Here is a 17,390-nt window from a genome sequence, read left to right as displayed (position 1 = left end):
GGTTCAATAATGCACTGACCCTGTTCATAAATGGCTGCCAATTATAAATTCTCTTGCATGTCTTTGAATTTGACTCACTGAACTCGTTTGGGACAAAAAATTCTTTTGAAAAATCAACTCGAAAACGAGGTTAGTTAGGTTAATTTTAATACTTACAAAAGAATTTATAATCGGCAGCTATTTATAAATAGGGTCTATAATACAACTTGAAACGTAAATATCGTCAATATTTTCTACTGAGTAAATAAAGGGTAGATCATCGCACTTATCCCGAAGTAACGGAATATTATAAATTAATAACGATTATATTTAAAATCTCAGTCAAGACGAAGTATCATATTCATTGACCGATATAATGAATAAGTACTCGGGTATACTCTCCTAATTAGTTCGTGACTCCAGCTGACTCACTCTCATGATAACCCGCGTGCATGGTTACAAATCACTGAATCTGAGGAGAACATTTTGTTTATGGTTTTTCAATGTGATCGATCGCAGTTATAGAAAAAGTTGGGGTTTTTCTCGTTATGTTTTTAAAATTTAAAAACGATTTTTCTTGCTCTCCCTATTATTTTTCCTACAGCTAAGAGGTCCGTTTCCATATACTGTTGGTGTATTCAAATTCTAACTTGTCTCCGAGACTTCAGGAAAAAAAGAAAAAAAAAACTTTTGACCATTCTACTGCCGTGTGATTTCTTTTGTTTTATGTCCCCAAGCTTCGGAGCCAAGTCCGAATGGCGTTTAGGTATTGGATTGTACTTTCAATTATTCCTAGCAGTTTTCATTCTTAGCTTACATAGCAATCTGAAACATAACATTTTCGTTCTCGCTCCTGGATACATATCGTTTAGCTCGTGATCCAAAAGTGCTATTACACATCGTCGGGACATTGCCTAAATTTTCTTGTAATACTTTTAAAGTAGCCCTAAAAGAAATCACCGAGTATAATTACTGGCTATCAATTGAATTGCAAAGTGCTCCCAATTTGCCTGGAAAACAGGTTTGACTGTAATTCTTTATTGATCAGAGAACGGAAAAACGGGGTACTTTTGGGATGTTAGTGTTTGTCGAAGCGAAATAGACGGACTTCACTGAGGTGACAATTTAGTCGATGATAAAAAATAGTCCGTTTTAAATTAACCACCTCTTCGGTTCAGACTAATTTATGTGTATTTTCTTCACGTGTCCCGTGTTTGTGTCGAAGATCAATCAGCGCTTGGCATTCCTCGACAGCCCAATCGGATGCCAAGCGCTGATTGGTAGATTTGAAACGGTCTGCATGTCTTGAATTCCTTTGGTCGCTGAGTTTGGCACCGATCATATTGAGAAAGCTGTTTACGTGATTTCAGCATCGATTCTCTCGGAAAATGTTGGAGGGATGAAGCTCAAATTTGGCGAAGAGATAGGGAAAAATCTCATTGATCAACAACCGTCGCCATTCAGGTGATATTTTCAGTATTTTGGCGTTAATTCCAGTTTGAAGCGGAGGCGGTCGCGGCTGGCGACCGCCAAGTTGCAAGCCTTGTCTCCCTCTATTGTCTTACCTGTCTCCGGCCAAAAGTAATTTCGTAAAAAGACGCTTTAGACGGCCCAGGAAGGAGTAAAAACACGACACATGCGTCGATTAACGTTTCATTTAACTTTTATTTATTGGGATATTCAGACCGAGATGTAATTTGGATATGCAATTTCCAGAGCTTTATTCATAACCCTCATAGATTCTGTTCGTTTCATATAAACAAATTATTAACCACGAACACATAGAGTGGTCCGCCTGTGGGAAAACAACAACTTGAACTTTCGACTCGCAGTTATCAGATCGTGCAGATTGAAACTGTGGCGAAGTTGTGTGCCAGTCGGCATCAAACCAATAATGTTTTCGCAGTTTGTTCTATTTTTGAGTTGCGAGGTATAACAAAACACTTAATGGCTGGCCCCACGGGAAACAGTGGGTATTGATTACCTTTGACCCTCAATGTTCCCCTCGACTTCCCCGCGGGGAACACTAAGGGTCTCGAAGAATCAAACTCACAGTTTCCCTCGCGGCCAGTCATTAAGTGCTTAATATTTCCTGAATAACGGAGACAAATACTAGAGCTGCCCAAATCAACTAAACCAGCAACGCACAGGGGGAATTCCAAAACAGGGAAAAGCTGGGCTGGACTGGAACGAGTTCCTTTGTTTTGGAAGTCCCAGTGTGTAACTTGCGTCCCAGTATAATTAATTCCATACCATGTGACTGGATCGTGCAGAGGGTCTATTATTTCAAACGGCTTGAATATTTATTCAGGGTTTGATGTTAGTTATTTGTGGTGTGCAACATGTGCAACTTTTCTACATTAATGATTTGGTAACTAGAATTAATTAAACGACACGCAGTTGCTGGTTGATTTTAATCAATTCAAGTTGGCAAATCCGGTTGAATGCTCGCAGAGACATGAAGTTGCCAAGGCAGCAGTCGCTTTGCTGGCTTTTTCAAAATTAATAGACCTAGAGCAGTTGTCAATTGCCATGTTCAGATATCTACACTAAGAGAGTGAGCGTCCGTTGACTACAATTGCTTCTACATGTATTTGACATTATTTACGTTCTTTGCAACTCACTATTAAAAAGTCTCTGTTTTCCCCCCACACAAGTAAGAGTGACTTTAACGATACACTTTTTTTTGCATTGCCTGCCGGGATTCAAATCGAAATCAGATTATCACGTGATAGTTCTCCAACCTTATCTGATCTTTCCGGAAGCTGGTACATTGTATTTTGTGCCAGGGTTAACCGTGAGTTTTTGTGTATCCAAACCAAACATAAAATATTGTCCAAAAGTTCAAAAGTGATAAACTAAAAGGACCTTTTGCGTTGAAAAATCCGTCAGGCTATAGCTATCTTACCATTAAAAAAAAAAAAAAAAAAAAAAAAAAAACACACAGAACGAGAGACACTGTCAATGGCATTTTGAGTATTAAACAACTTTATCCACAATATCACCATTACACCAGTAGTAGACTAAACGTGTCAGTGGACACGACCGTTGTGTGTTTTATAGACGTACTTAATTATTAATCAATCATTATACTCGGGGGTTAGCTATAGGGACGTTCGCGCAAATTGTTTTTGCGCATCCTTACTACGCACTCAAATTCACACGCTATCGCATGCATCGATGCGCGCGCTTAGTAATAAAATGAACAATGATAGGGCAGATGGCCATTGCTTTAACTTTGCCAGGATTTAACGATCTTGGACGTTCGGTGACCCCTATTTTTCTTTTGATGGATCATTTTCTCAACCGATTTTCTACATTAAGCGAAAAAATGAAGAACATCTATCGACTAGAAGTTTGAATTTTTTTGCAAAATGCACCATCGAATTCCGACTTTTTTAGCTCTTCGTTTATCTGTGCGACGGTTTCAAATGCCTCTTGAAGGATACTTTTTGTGAAAACATCGGTAACATTTGGAATTATTTACGCAACAGACCCACTTCGACAAAATATGACTTCGATCGTTTGCCTGCGTTGACTCACCTTTGATATTGTTAACTATAAACCTCTGTAAACCATGCTGAATTACGTGCGGCAATTTTTCAAAATCAGGGCAGTTTCTCACACGCTTTATCTCTGAAACGAAGTTGGTGACCCCAATTTCTTTTGCATTTTTGACACAAGTTACTCATTATCTGACTGTAGTGAAACTTTAGAAAATAGCTATTGAGTGGAAAATTTTTCGCGCGAACGTCCTTAAGCAGCCTGATGCATGGTTAGTGGACTCAGATAAAACAAACACGATGTCTTACGATATAGACTGCAATATATTTTATTCTGCCTAGCATGTAGCAGACACATAGATTCATTTTGATAAACCAATGGGGTAACAGAATAGGTCTGTGCATGTCCTCAGAATATGACTCCTTTCGTACCTGCAAGAATAGCGATGTTTCTGGTTTATAGACATTGACTTCATTTTTAGACATGCACACTTCAGTGGTTGGCAAAAACGCGGCTTCGTTTTGTTTTCGTGGCTTCCACGTGCGATTCCGAAGTAAAAAGTCTCGATCCTGTTGCAAGATCACGATATCATTTTAAATTAAGCTACAACAAAGGCGCAAGTAGCCTTCCCGACCCATATAATTCGAAAGGATGGACAAATAATCCCAGTTCTTGGCCAGATTTAACAATTAGGGATCTGTACCCATATTTAATCGAAACGCCGGGAATTTACACGAAGGAAAGTCTAAAATCCTTCAAGTCACTTGAAGCGTATCAGTTTATCATCAGTGGCCACTTTAAACCATTGTGGTGTCATTCATTTGGAGACAATATCCCTTACTGCTTCATTAAAAAGAAAGTAATTCCGTCCCAGAGAATTAACAATCAGCTGCACGATGCGTGGGTTTGCCTTCATAAAAAGGACGCCAGTGTCCACGCAGCATATTGCACATGTGTGGCCGGGTAAAAAAGATGTTGCTGTTTTTGATTACTTTCATTACTACGCATACTGTTCATTTAGAAATGACATCAACTCAGAAAAAAATCCGAGCTGGTGTCATTTCTAGATTTTATATTCTTGTAATGCTCACTGTTCATTTAATAAAAGAATGTGAATAAAAATAAACGGCTGCAAAGCGAGACAAACAAGGGGCATTCTACGAAAAAAAAGTATATTTCCTTTTTTCTCGATCGCAGGCTGTTTAAAATAGAAGTTACTGTGAAGCTAGGTCTTACCAAGACTTCCAGCACTAGTGAAGTATGCAAGTGGAACGAAACGTTCAGAGAAAAGGTTAGTTCGTTGCTTGTCATACAAAATGTTCTTGGAGGCACTAATAAGTGTGTTTGGTAATTAAGTTGAGATAATTTATTTGCATTTTGCTTATTTATCTTCTTTTCCAATGTTTCAATCAGATTAATCCCAGATCAGTTGCTGAGTTTACCGACCTTGTTAAGAGGAATAGGAAAGGAAATGTACCTTCAGTCTCTTATACCCCATCACCAACCTTCCCTGATCTGTCTGTATTAAAAAGCCTAAAGGAAGTATGTCCAAGAGCAGCTTTCTCCAGTTTAATCCCCAAACTTGACCCCGAGGAGACAGACAGTGCATCAGAAGATGAAGATGAGAGTAACATACCTCAGCCATTGACAGCTCTATACTCAGAAGAATATGCTTCACTTACCAAATATCAGCTAAATGAAAAGTGCAGCCAGCTTGCTAAAGAATTACAAGTCACTCCAGAGCAATGCAAAGAGTTGGAGAAAGTTACCAGGAATCAGTCTGTCTGCCCCATATAGTCTGAGCACCGCAAAGGAAGAATCACAGCAAGCAAAGCACACAGTGAAGTAAAGAGGAAAAAGAGTACTCCTCCTGAGAACTTGCTGGAGTCAATTATGGGTTACAAAGCCTGTGACCTTTCTAAAATTAAGCCGATTCGAAGGGGTATTGACAATGAGGACAAGGCCCGACTGAGGTATATAGTGGAAAAAAGCTAACTCATGAGAATTTTGAATGCAGGTGGTCTGGCTTTGTTATAGATCTTGAAAGGCCATATTTTGGAGCATCAACTGATGGAATTGCAACTTGCAAATGCTGCCCAAGAGTTGTTGAAATAAAATGCCCTTTTAAACATAAAGACGTACTACCAATGGAAGCAGCTAAAAGTGTTCCTGATTTTTGTCTAGATGACAAAGGTCATTTGAAAGAGACACATGCATACTATACCAAAATACAACTACAGGTACATGTGAAAAGGATGGAAGTGGGAGACTATTGTGTCTTCACCAACGAAGATTTACACATTGTGGAGGGAATCCCTTTAAACAAACATTTCATAGAAGACTCCCTTACCAAACTGGACAGTTTCTTTGAAAATGTAATACTTCCAGAGATCCTTCAGTGCAAGGAAGTTGGAAATTTCAGAGATGGAAGATGAAAACAATGAGCAAGGCGAGGAGCAGTTGTACTGTATCTGCAGCCAGTCAGAATATGGAAAAATGATCGCTTGCGACGATCCAACATGTGATATTATGTGGTTTCACTATGCCTGCGACAACATCCGTAGGAAACCAAAAGGAAAGTAGCATTGTCCACATTGTAAAAATGAGGATTAGAAAGTTGATCACTCTTCTTACACTCCTTCATGTACCCTCCTAGCCTTACTAGTACTTTCTGATCAATTAATATTTTTACGATAACTGCAGAAATTTTCGCACGCTCATTGGCTAATCGTTATTGTCAATAAGCGGACAGACACATGAATTTATAATTTATGCGATGCGTCAACGAGCGAGAGCGGACAATTTGATAATTTGTTATCGTAAAAAACACATCAATGTCATTTTTTAATGCGTCTGTCCTGTTATTGACAATGAATTTCGTCATAACATTGTCAGAGTAGTCTGCGGATCAACTCGGCTATCGCCTCCTGGATCCACAGCTACTTTGACAATGTTATGACGAAATTCATGATCACTAACAGGACAGACGCATGAAAAACTGACGTCAATTTGTTAATCAGACTTCCATGGTCATCAGTAAATAGTAATTAATTTGTGTTCGATAATTTGGTAACCACCTTAAGGCACACCAAATTTTAATAACTTTATGAATTATCATTAATGACACATTATTTTTAAGTATAAAAATGGAAATAAACAAAGCAACTCAATGTTAAGTGACAAAGCAACTTTACGTCTACAGACAAGCTTATCCTACACAACCCCTTTAATCAAATAAAACCCTAAGTTGCATTCAGTGCTTTTTGAAACAATTAGTCTGTGATGCAATCCTTGTGAATGCTACAATATCAAAGTTATACAATCCATTTTGTTAATAAAAGTTATAATGTATTGATGCCACAGGCATCAGAATACATGTACATTTATTTTACTGAAACGAGGTTCCAAATTTGAAACAGCAGCAGAGATCATTACTATGTTGTCAGTATGAGGAACACGGGAACGTGGTAATATTCCAGCAAGTATTTCAAAATTCTAGAGACGTTTCATCATTCTTTCGACATGAATCCGCACCCGTGCTAGTCTTCTAGACTCCTCTACATTTTTCATGCTTAATTGTTTGACTCCTTTTGTAAAACCAGGAATAGCAAGTGTTGCTCCCCTGGAGGCCAATTCTTCTCTGCTTTAAAAAACCCCTGTCAGCAAGAACTTGGTTTCCATACTCCAGGTTGTTAAGAAAACCAGATTTCTGTGTTATTAGTTTCTCAGATGCCCTTCCCCAAAAGCATTAGAAATACGAAATAGAGCACCATGTGGGGGAGATCCCAGCCGGTATCTTAACTGTGCTGTGATGCGTAAAGTTTGACCATGTCAAACACCTCTTAAAGGAGCTCAGTCACGGTATTTTGAGTTACTTTGGCCACATACAAAATTACCTTTAAATGGTAGGAAACCTGAAAATAACAGTTTAATAAGATAGAAAAACACCAAAGACATAATGATAAACCATAAAGGAACAAGGATGGCTAAGGATGGAGAAGACTAACACAGATTACAAACGACGAGTTTGAAAAATTGAGGCTAAACTTTTCAGTATACGCAAACCGTGACTGTGCTGCTTTAATGCCAAGTTTCGTGCTCTTTCACAGAAAACTTCAGTGTAGTCTATAACAACTCTACATTTTCTAAACAAGGGTTTAGGGAAGGTAATGTTCAAATAACTTCCTCTTTAGCTGGCCATCTAACCAAAAAAAACAGGAGATAAATAACCCCACGTGACCTAGGCGTGACGTCACGAGAAACATCGCTATATTAGAAACTTTCTATGGATGAAGGGAAGCTATCGAAGCGATATTTAAAGGCTTTTTAATTCAGTTAGTCATGATATCTTACGTCAAAAAATGTAACCTTCTGGCTTCGCGGGAAGTTAAATTGTTGACAGTCGAGTTATTTATCGAGTCGAAGGCAATTTGTGGAGTTTAATAGAGTTAACTCATCTCAGGAGAAAGTCAAAGTAAGTACAGTCGACTCCTGATAACTCGAACCTTCAGGAGAAATAGTAAAAGGTTCGAGTTATCGGGAGTTCAGGTTATCAAGGGTAAAATTATATAGAAAATGGCTTGAAGAGAAATGAAAATTACTTCGAGTTAGCGGGGGTTCGAGTTATCTGGAGTCAACTGTACTTTGATCTTCTCTTACTCATCCATCTGTCTTCGAAGTAGAATATATTGAGTACCTTCAGGAGCTCAGTGCGACCGTACAAAATTGCCTTTAAGTGAAGGAAACCCGAAAACAGAACTTTACTAAGATAGAAAAACACCAAAGAGATAATAATAAAGCATAAAGGAACAAGGATGGTTAAAGATGAAAAAGATTAACACGGATTACAAACGAGAACTTGATAAATTTAGGCTAAACTTTTCAAGATGCCCAGCTCCTTTAAGGCGGGCCATTCCTATGTCTTAAACTCTTGACCATTTATCAAAACGTATTCTCTTATGGGGCGCCGTTTGTAAATTTATTATTTAGACCGAATTTATGCCATTTTCCCCTCATTTATAAATAATTGGAAATGTCACAAAATTTGTTTATAAATAAGACACAAGAACTTGTCCGTTGATATGTAAATAATTATTTTAGGTACGTCCTGATTTATAAATAATCTTTTACCATAGAGTTATTATATATAAATAACAAACTAAACGACTTCAACTATTTATAAATCAGGTCATCTCTAAAATAGTTATTTACATATCATAAAGTTTGTAAATCCCATTATTTATAAATAAATTACTTCGCCGGGAGTGTAAATTAATTATTTATAGATAATGAACTTCACTAAGTGTGTAAATTCATTATTTAGAAATAATGAATTTCACCTCGCCGAGTGTAAATTTATTATTTATGAATAATGAACTTCACTGAGTGTGTAAATTCATTATTTAGAAATAATGAAGTTTCACCTCGCCGAGTGTAAATTTATTATTTAGAAATAATGAATTTAACCGTGTGTGTAAATTCACTATTTACAAATAATGAAGTTTCATCTCGCCGAGTGTAAATTTATTACTTCTAAATAATGAACTTCACTGAGTATGTAAATTCATTATTTAGAAATAATGAAAGTATGAATGGCTGACCCAGCGTCTCTTGCCCAATCGATTTCGGAGGTTGTTTCTCGCGCCATAAGTGAGACAGTTAATGCTGCCCTTGCTCAGGTAGGTATGCAGCCTGAAATTCAGCAGTGGCGGATCTGGGTGAGGGGCCCGGGGACCCGTTCCCCTCCACCCCACGCTTCAAATATCTATTATGTCGTTCTTATTCACTCAACAATTCGGCAGCTCACACTGCAACAGGAACAACTACTCAAAGGCCGAGGTAACAGGTAAATTTTAAGAAAAGAAACTGCTGCATGAAGAAAATAAAAATCGCTTGGCGTGTTAAGTGAAAGGTCTGATTTCTATTGAAATAAACCTTTTCGCTTGGGCGGTTTGTTGTTCCATTACAGACCACGTGATATTCTCTAGAGAATTGTTCTTTTATTCATCTAAAAATTATTTTTTCATATACGCGCAACTATAAAAAAGTTTGAAAGGAAGAATTCTCAAGAGTATCATCACATGGTCTGAAATGGGGCAACAAACCGCCCAGTCGAGAAAGGTCTATTCAACAATGCTTTAAACGTAAATTAATTTAGCTTTCCACGTGTACGATCTTTGGACTTGCCTGGAATAGACATGCTTAGCCGTGACTTGATCAAGCCAAACAAAGTGTGTCACACAGCTATCCGTCCAAAGGTCACAAAGGTCACAAAGAATTTAACCTGCGAGCAGGCTCACGTTTGAGTCAAACGCACGAGTGACGAAGAGGAATAGCGATCGGCGGGAAAGAAGCGCCAAGAAAGTGACTTTCTCCTCTTGCGGCTTCGCCCGTCGATTTCTCGCTCTCAGCTACGCCGAGCGCGTTTGTGCTCCAACGTGAGCCTGTTCGCAGGCTACAAAGAATTATCTGAGCAAGTAAATACATTATTCGATTTCCCGATTTTAAAAGCTCTGCATTTTCTTCATGCAGCAATTTCTTGTCTTAAAATTTACCTGTTACCTCGGCCTTTGAGTAGTTGTTGTCGTTGTCGTTGTTCCTGTTGCAGTGTGAGCTGCCGAATTGTTGAGTGAATAAGAACTACACAATAGATATTTGAAGCGTGATTCTCGCTTAAACGCAATTATTCAAAATAAGGGGGGGGAGCCTCCCCTGGATCTGTCACTGCTGAATTTCAGGCTGCATACCTACCTGAGCAAGGGCAGCATTAACTGTCTCACTTATGGCGCGAGAAACAGCCTCCGAAATCGATCGGGCAAGAGACGCTGGGTCAGCTATTCATACTTTCATTATTTCTAAATAATGAATTTACATACTCAGTGAAGTCATTATTTCTAAGTAATAAATTTACCTTCGGCGAGATGAAACTTTATTATCTCTAAATAATGAATTTCTAAATAATGAATTTACACACACGGTTAAATTCATTATTTATAAATAATAAATTTACAGTCGGCGAGATGAAACTTCATTATTTCTAAATAATAAATTTACACACTCAGTGAAGTTCATTATTTATAAATAGTAAATTTACAGTCGGCGAGATGAAACTTCATTATTTCTAAATAATGAATTTGTACACTCAGTGAAGTTCATTATTTATAAATAATAAATTTACACTCGGCGAGGTGAAATTCATTATTTCTAAATAATGAATTTACACACTCAGTAAAGTTCATTATTTATAAATAATAAATTTACACTCGGCGAGGTGAAATTTATTATTTCTAAATAATGATTTTACACTCCCGGCGAAGTAATTTATTTATTAATAATGGGATTTACAAACTTTATGATATGTAAATAACTATTTTAGAGATGACCTGATTTATAAATAATTGAAGTTGTTTAGTTTGTTATTTATATACAATAACTCTATGGTAAAAGATTATTTATAAATCAGGACGTACCTAAAATAATTATTTACATATCAACGGACAAGTTCTTGTGTCTTATTTATGAACAAATTTTGTGGCATTTCCAATTATTTATAAATAAGGGGAAAATGGCATAAATTCGGTCTAAATAATAAATTTACAAACGGCGCCCCATATTCTCTGAGGTGGAATTGATGCTCGTCCATGCTGGTTTTGTACTTTAGTAAAAACCACATATCAATGTTCCGAAAGTATAATAGGGCCATTATGCTGTTCTCTTTCAGTACTCGTTTTCCTTTTCAACAATCCTAGAAACAACAGTCAAGTGATATTAGCTTTCAGTTGAATTGAAAAGTGCTCCCAATTGGCTTGGGAAAGGATAACCAAACATTTCGTAGTCACTTTCATAAAGCTTTGCTATTTGAAAAATTTTCGTTTTAAGAATTTGAGAATAGTAATGTAACATTTCAGCTGTGGTGTTAGACGGACGAAATGGCGGGAAAGAAACGCGGTCGTCAATTCCCGCCTTTTTTACCAAATAAGGAGCATCTTCTGAGAGTTCTTCGTAACGACCAATAAAGTCATAGTTAACAGCACAGGGATGGCACAGTTTGTCAAATGGTGCCCAGTGTTCGTCAGGAAAACGATGCGAATCTACCACGAAATTTGCGAATTCCGGAAAAGTCACATCACTACCTGTTTCAAGGGCCTGCTGTGTTGCGTTACGTCTGTATTGTTTGACTATCCTCCTGCCAAACGCACGATGAAAAGACTTGTTTTCTTTTAAAAATTTATCCTTGTAAGCAGAAAGTATTCGCTCCATGGGATCCCGGACAAATAGGAACGTAAAATAGTTCCTAAGCATTTCTTCCACTTCTTGTGGAGAGAAATTGTTGAGGTTGTTTTTAAAACTGCCGTTTACTTTGCGATAAAGTTGCTTGTCCTCCTCTTCCAAGCCTGACAATACCTCTTTCCATTGTGTGCTTGAGACTTTGGGTATAAAACAGTAAATAACTCTCCTGCTACGAAATACGAGGAAATAACGAAGATCCTTCCCAAGTACAGTGTCGGCGTTACGTTTGTGCCTCTTGCAGTAATCTTGGACTCGAGCTTTTCGTTCTTGCAAACGAATTTCCATCCTCAAACTCTGATTGATGCTAGCAGAGTCCTGTTTGTAAATGATGTAAATTAAAATAATTACAAGTACATTTTACATCCATATTTCTTTTTTTCGAGTTTGTCGACGTTTATCGAGACGTAGTCGAGAGAAACAGAGATTCCAGGAAAAAAAATTAACTGTTTTTTCAACGGACCAGTAAATCAGTGTTTTGTTACATAGCTGGAGCTTGGTGTATAGTATTAAAGAAAGAAATATTTCCCCGGATACCGCCAAGATCAGTTCACGAAATTGTGCCTGGTGCACCTGGTGTTGCTTTCTAACACTACGTTGTGTTTTTAGGAAATTTAAGCGATCATGATTTTTGGTAAATTATGAGGTCGACATTGAAATATTCATCATGAGCTAGAGATCGACAGGGAATAATTTAATTGTTTTAGTAGAATGCTAGCTAAATGTCCTTCAAATAACGATTCCCAATCATGTTTCAGTGTAGTATTAAACTTCATTCTTCAGCAAAATAGGGCGGGGTTGAATCAGCAGTGTTATTTGAAATTTGTTGTGCACGCGCGTTCATCGGTTCATTGTAACGTTGTTAGGTTTTAAATTCGAATAACCATCAGTTTCCTTTCTTTCTCTTCTTTAGTGTTCTTGAGAATTTAATTATCCAGTAATATTTCTAAATCTTCCACGAAACATTAGAGAAACTTGAAAACATTGTTATTATTTGGACGACCTCTAGCTTCTGCGCTCTAATAAGCAATTAGATTATTCACTCTCGATTTCTATTTAAACAATAAAGCGTTTCTGTCGAGGAACTATCGGTTGATGGTTGCCCCGCGGAAATTTGATGTTCTTAAAACAAATATTTGCCCGAGAAGCGAAGCTTCGAGGGGAAATATGCTAATTTTAGGAACATCAAATTTCCAAGGGACAACTATCAGACCGATAGTTCCGAGAAATAAACACTCCATTGTCTTTATCGTTCACCACTAAATTTTCTTACGCGCGCTAGTTCAAAATTCATTGTCAATTATTTTCAACTTTTTTAGATGAAAGCCGTGAAAGGTCGTTAAAGCCAAATGTAAAATTTGAAAAGGAAAACAGACAAAAACCCACTTAATACATTTCAATTGTTTACTTTCTGTAAGCCCGCTTCTTTACAGAAACATTTACACGGACGAGTACTATCCATCGGGGTATTTTCCTCGGACGGGCACTATGGGCTGATAGTGTGTCTCCACGGATAAACACTATCGCGTCACGTGATCAATTTAAACCAATAAGAATCGGAGAAAATTTAGTGGTGAGCTATAACGCGTGATAGTTGACGAGGGCGAAGCCCTCGTCAACTACTTCACGCATAGAAATCGAGAGCGAATAATCTAATTGTTTTAGTATAAATCTAACAGTCGTTCAAAACTTTATATAAATCCTCGTCACAGATACCTCGAAAACACAAAGAAGTGGCCGTCATTTTGCTAACAAGCGCACACTGCTACGCTACTCACTATCTCTCCAATCAGAGAACGGCATTCGTGATAGAACGCTAGTAGAGTTATACCAATAGCTGATAGTATACGAATAGCCCAACCAAACAGATTGCAGCATTAAAATACTAGTAGAATTCTACTAAAACAGAATAGATCGTAAGTAGCGTAACCATTAAGAGAACGGCATTCGTGATAGAACGCTAGTAGATATATGTGATTAAATACAAGCATCAAGGTCCAACAGGGGAGCTGCTTTTAAGCATACAGGTAATTAAAATTACCTGTAGGCTAAGAGGTTCTTTCGTTCCAAGCAAAGGCTTCTTTCCACGCCAAACTATCTTGAGTACTTGGCTAAATTCTCCTAAATTAAAGGAATCTTAATGAAAAATTATATCAATATTATTATGATTATAATAATTACAATTTATTGATAGTATCTATCATTAATTATTAAAAAACTGAGTCATTGGATAATGGAATTCGAGAGTTTTTATTGGCTTAACCATTATGATACATGAGCAATTATACCATACTCTACTAATACGGTACGCGTGCGCGTAATTTTTGGGGTGTTCTTATTTTTATTTTAGTCTAGTTTTCTGTTTTCAAGAAAAACAATTATTCCACTCGGCCTTGTTGGATATGAGATAATTTTAGCCAACTAGTCGTTGCGCACCTCGTTGGCTATCTACCATATCATTTCCAACGCGCGCTCGTGTTATAATTGTTAATTAAAATTTTCGAATATTATTAACTATAAAAACAACAACTGTTTCTTCGTTATTGTTTTTAAAAAATAACTGAGTGACTAGGCGCCCTCAGATTGGTCAAAAACCTATCGTTTATCATACCAGTAAACACATGGTTTCCGATGCACTGCGTGAGAACTAAAGAACTCAAAACACTAGCGAGAACATAAGTTTTATATATAGTTTTCGGCTTTCACTGGCTGAGATATTAGTAACGCCCGTATTTTAATTCAACATATCCATAGAAATTTGTAAGAAAATTAGGACCAGAATTTGGTCGCGATATAAGCTTAATGCTTGATCTTTTATAATTTCCATTGCCAGAATTTTATGCCGACTCCGTTTACGCTTGAATTTTATCTCTTTCAGTGCTTTTCACGGTCCGTGGAGGACGCAGATCTGACTACAGCTGGGCTTGAATGAACAATTTATAACGGTAATAGGACAGAGTGGAGTCCTATTCGGTCAGTAATCATACGAGTGATTAACAAAATCAGAGGACCGCGAAGCGGGAGTCCGATTTGTTAGTCACGAGTATGATTACAGACTGAATTGGACGACACGATGTCCTGTTACCAATTAATCATAATCATTACACTTTCCCACAAAAGCAAAAGTTTCATTTGAAAAAGTCATAATAAAAAATATGGAGAATAGCTTGCAAAATGGCTGTTGATTTTTTTTTATAAAAACAGTCATTCACCGGAGACTAAACCTCCACAATTTTACAATTAAGTCAAACTCTTGAACTGGTTACTATAGTGATTGTAATATCAATGATGTGCACGTGATTGCCTGTCCGATTACAACTTTGTAGATTAATCAGAGCAAAATACAGCAGTTTATGCACCAATTACATTTGAGGAGATTGTAATTGGTAAAAGATTTCTTTGGAGTTCGCATTAAGCTTATGGAAAGTTCAACATGCATGCATAGCACGATAAATGAATTTAGCCGGCCCAAGTAATAGTTTTCATTCAGCAAAATACGGAGAAACACGGACTTCATATTCTTCAACATAGATAAATAAATCCAGAATAAATCTCAGAAGCAGCTTTTTTAGAACTATACCTTTGTTCCATTCGCAAAACGTTTGAAAATTGTCGTTGAATCACTTCACCAAGCGCATGAAGTTTGTACTACTTGCAAACTTTTCGCATGTTCTTTTACTTTCGTGATGATGACTGATTTCGGCCACGAACTCCTGCATTTTCCGGTCAAAGTCCTTTTGAATTAACTAATACACTCTCTGTCTTTCAGCGATAACCTTTTCCTTTCCTTTCCTAGAATAGTTATAGCGTTAAATCTGTTCGTCGCTTTGCTCTGCGGATTTTGTGCCCGGCGCTGAGAGTGCTTTCATTCTTTTGTTAAGAACAAGCAACTTGATCATGAAAGTACAATAAATTTTATTGTCTTTGACAAACGTTTTTCATAGTTATTTCATAAAAGCAATAAACCACTCTTTCTATGGGTTTACCGGCGCAACAAATCACTTGAGATGTTGGGAGAACACGAGAAAAGGTTGTAAATCACGAGCCGTTAGACGCGTGATTTACAAGCTGCGCCGGTAAACCGGCGTAGAAATTAAGAGTGGCTTATTGCTTAAATTAATATTTCTGGAAGCGATTATTTTTATGCCAGGTTCCAATAACAATAGAAGTCTGCAATTTTTACCCAAGTCACCCAGCCTAGGCTATTAACAGTTATCTCCATTTGTTTTCTAAATCCGTGCGGGGCGCAAGACAAAATGTCGCCAATCAACGCGCGGCGACTAGAATCTCACTCACTCTACAAAGATCGCTCGTGGTCATTTACGAACCGGCTGTTTTCTTTTGGCTGTAACCACCTGGTTAACAAATTTACGACCGTATCGTGAATTTGGAATCCACTCCAATTCGATTTGTGATAGCCCTTCTCTACAAAATGTTACTTACTTTTAGAAATATTATTTACTTAGAGGATAGTCTCACCTGTAATTCTGCTGCTGATGAAGAGATAAAAACATAAAACGGTGAGGCAGTAAACAACCAACATATAGAGAGTTCGTTCCTTACAGTGGACTGTCATGTTTGGTTATAGATTTTGTTTTCTCTATTTCTGACGCGATCATGTCTCGAAATAAAAATTTACTTACAAACACATTGTTATCCAAGGCAGGCTGTTGCTAGGAGGAAGGACGATCTCAATGCCACGATGGCAACTAGCCGATTTTTTTGTCGTAGAACTGCAGATGTTTTGTCGGGGTCAAATCGGGTTACAATTTGTCGGGCCATCAACTTGCCGCGCACTAGCCGATTTTTTGTGCGACTAACCGCGTTGTGGCTTGGGGTCGACTTTTCTACATGAATAATGTGGTAACAATAATAAAGCGACACTCAGTTGATGGTTAATTGCAATCAGTTCAAGTTGGCAAATCTGTTTGAAGTTCGCAATGACATTGTTAGCAGAGACATGTAGTTGCCAGGGCAGCGGTCGCTTTATGGCTTTTTGAAAATTAACAGAACAGCTGTCAATTGGCATGCTCAGCTCTATGCTCCTTGCTCTCTATGCTCTACGCTCCATGTCAGCTCTATGTGCCCAGGGCCCCTTGCCTGCAATTGCTTCTACATGAATTTCACGTTTCTGCCACTACCCCTTACAAGGCTTTTGCTTTTCCCACACACAATAAGACCGGCTCTAATGATATACTTTTTTGCATTGCCTGCCGGGATTCGAATCGAAATCAGATTATCACGTGGCAGTTCTGCAAGCTCATCTGGTCTTTCCGGAAGCTGGGACGTATTCGTTTGTGCCCAATCTTAACCGTGAGTTTTAAGATGTCCAAACCAGGCACAAAATATTGCTCATAGGCGTGGAAAAATTCATCAGGCTATCTTACTATTAAAAAAAAAAAAAAAACCACACACACACACACACATAGAACGTGTGACACTGTAACTGGCATTTTGAGTAACAACTTCACCCACAGTATCATGCTTTACAATAGTAGTAGACTTCAAACGCGCACTCACACTACTGCCGTGCGGTGCATAAATTAAAGACGTAATTATTATTCAATAATTATGCGTGGGCTAAGCAGTCTATTGGTTAGTTCGCTGGACTCAAATAAAAA

At 37.7% G+C, this 17,390-nt stretch overlaps 1 protein-coding gene and 1 pseudogene across 2 annotated transcripts; one reads left to right on the top strand and one right to left on the bottom strand.

The window, feature by feature from the left end:
- Nucleotides 1–1,378: 1,378 nt before the first annotated feature.
- Nucleotides 1,379–5,478, top strand: LOC145493588 (uncharacterized; annotated as a pseudogene). Its single transcript, XR_014050145.1, has 3 exons — nt 1,379–1,443; nt 4,681–4,774; nt 4,897–5,478. The product of XR_014050145.1 is annotated as an uncharacterized LOC145493588 (transcript).
- Nucleotides 5,479–11,099: 5,621 nt separating this feature from the next.
- On the bottom strand, nt 11,100–16,402 carry LOC145492958 (carbohydrate sulfotransferase 11-like). The gene is made up of 3 exons (XM_081472332.1): nt 16,249–16,402; nt 13,811–13,905; nt 11,100–12,087 (listed from the first exon to the last, which is right to left on the bottom strand). The coding sequence occupies exons 1-3, from the start codon at nt 16,343–16,345 to the stop codon at nt 11,251–11,253; spliced, it is 1,029 nt and encodes a 342-aa protein (XP_081328458.1). The 5' UTR covers nt 16,346–16,402; the 3' UTR covers nt 11,100–11,250.
- Between the last annotated feature and the right edge of the window lie 988 nt (nt 16,403–17,390).

The sequence above is a fragment of the Orbicella franksi genome, chromosome 7 (assembly GCF_964199315.1).
Source record: "Orbicella franksi chromosome 7, jaOrbFran1.1, whole genome shotgun sequence".
Classification (NCBI taxonomy): domain Eukaryota; kingdom Metazoa; phylum Cnidaria; class Anthozoa; order Scleractinia; family Merulinidae; genus Orbicella; species Orbicella franksi.
This window is presented reverse-complemented; position numbering and strand designations above follow the sequence as displayed.

Coding starts and splice junctions, on each gene's coding strand:
- LOC145492958 (XM_081472332.1), bottom strand. CDS start 16,345: ATGACAGTCCACTGTAAGGAACGAACTCTCTATATGTTGGTTGTTTAC. Junction 13,906..16,248: donor CATCAGCAGCAGAATTACAG/GTGAGACTATCC, acceptor TTTTTCATTAAG/ATTCCTTTAATTTAGGAGAA. Junction 12,088..13,810: donor AAGAACCTCTTAGCCTACAG/GTAATTTTAATT, acceptor ATTTACAAACAG/GACTCTGCTAGCATCAATCA.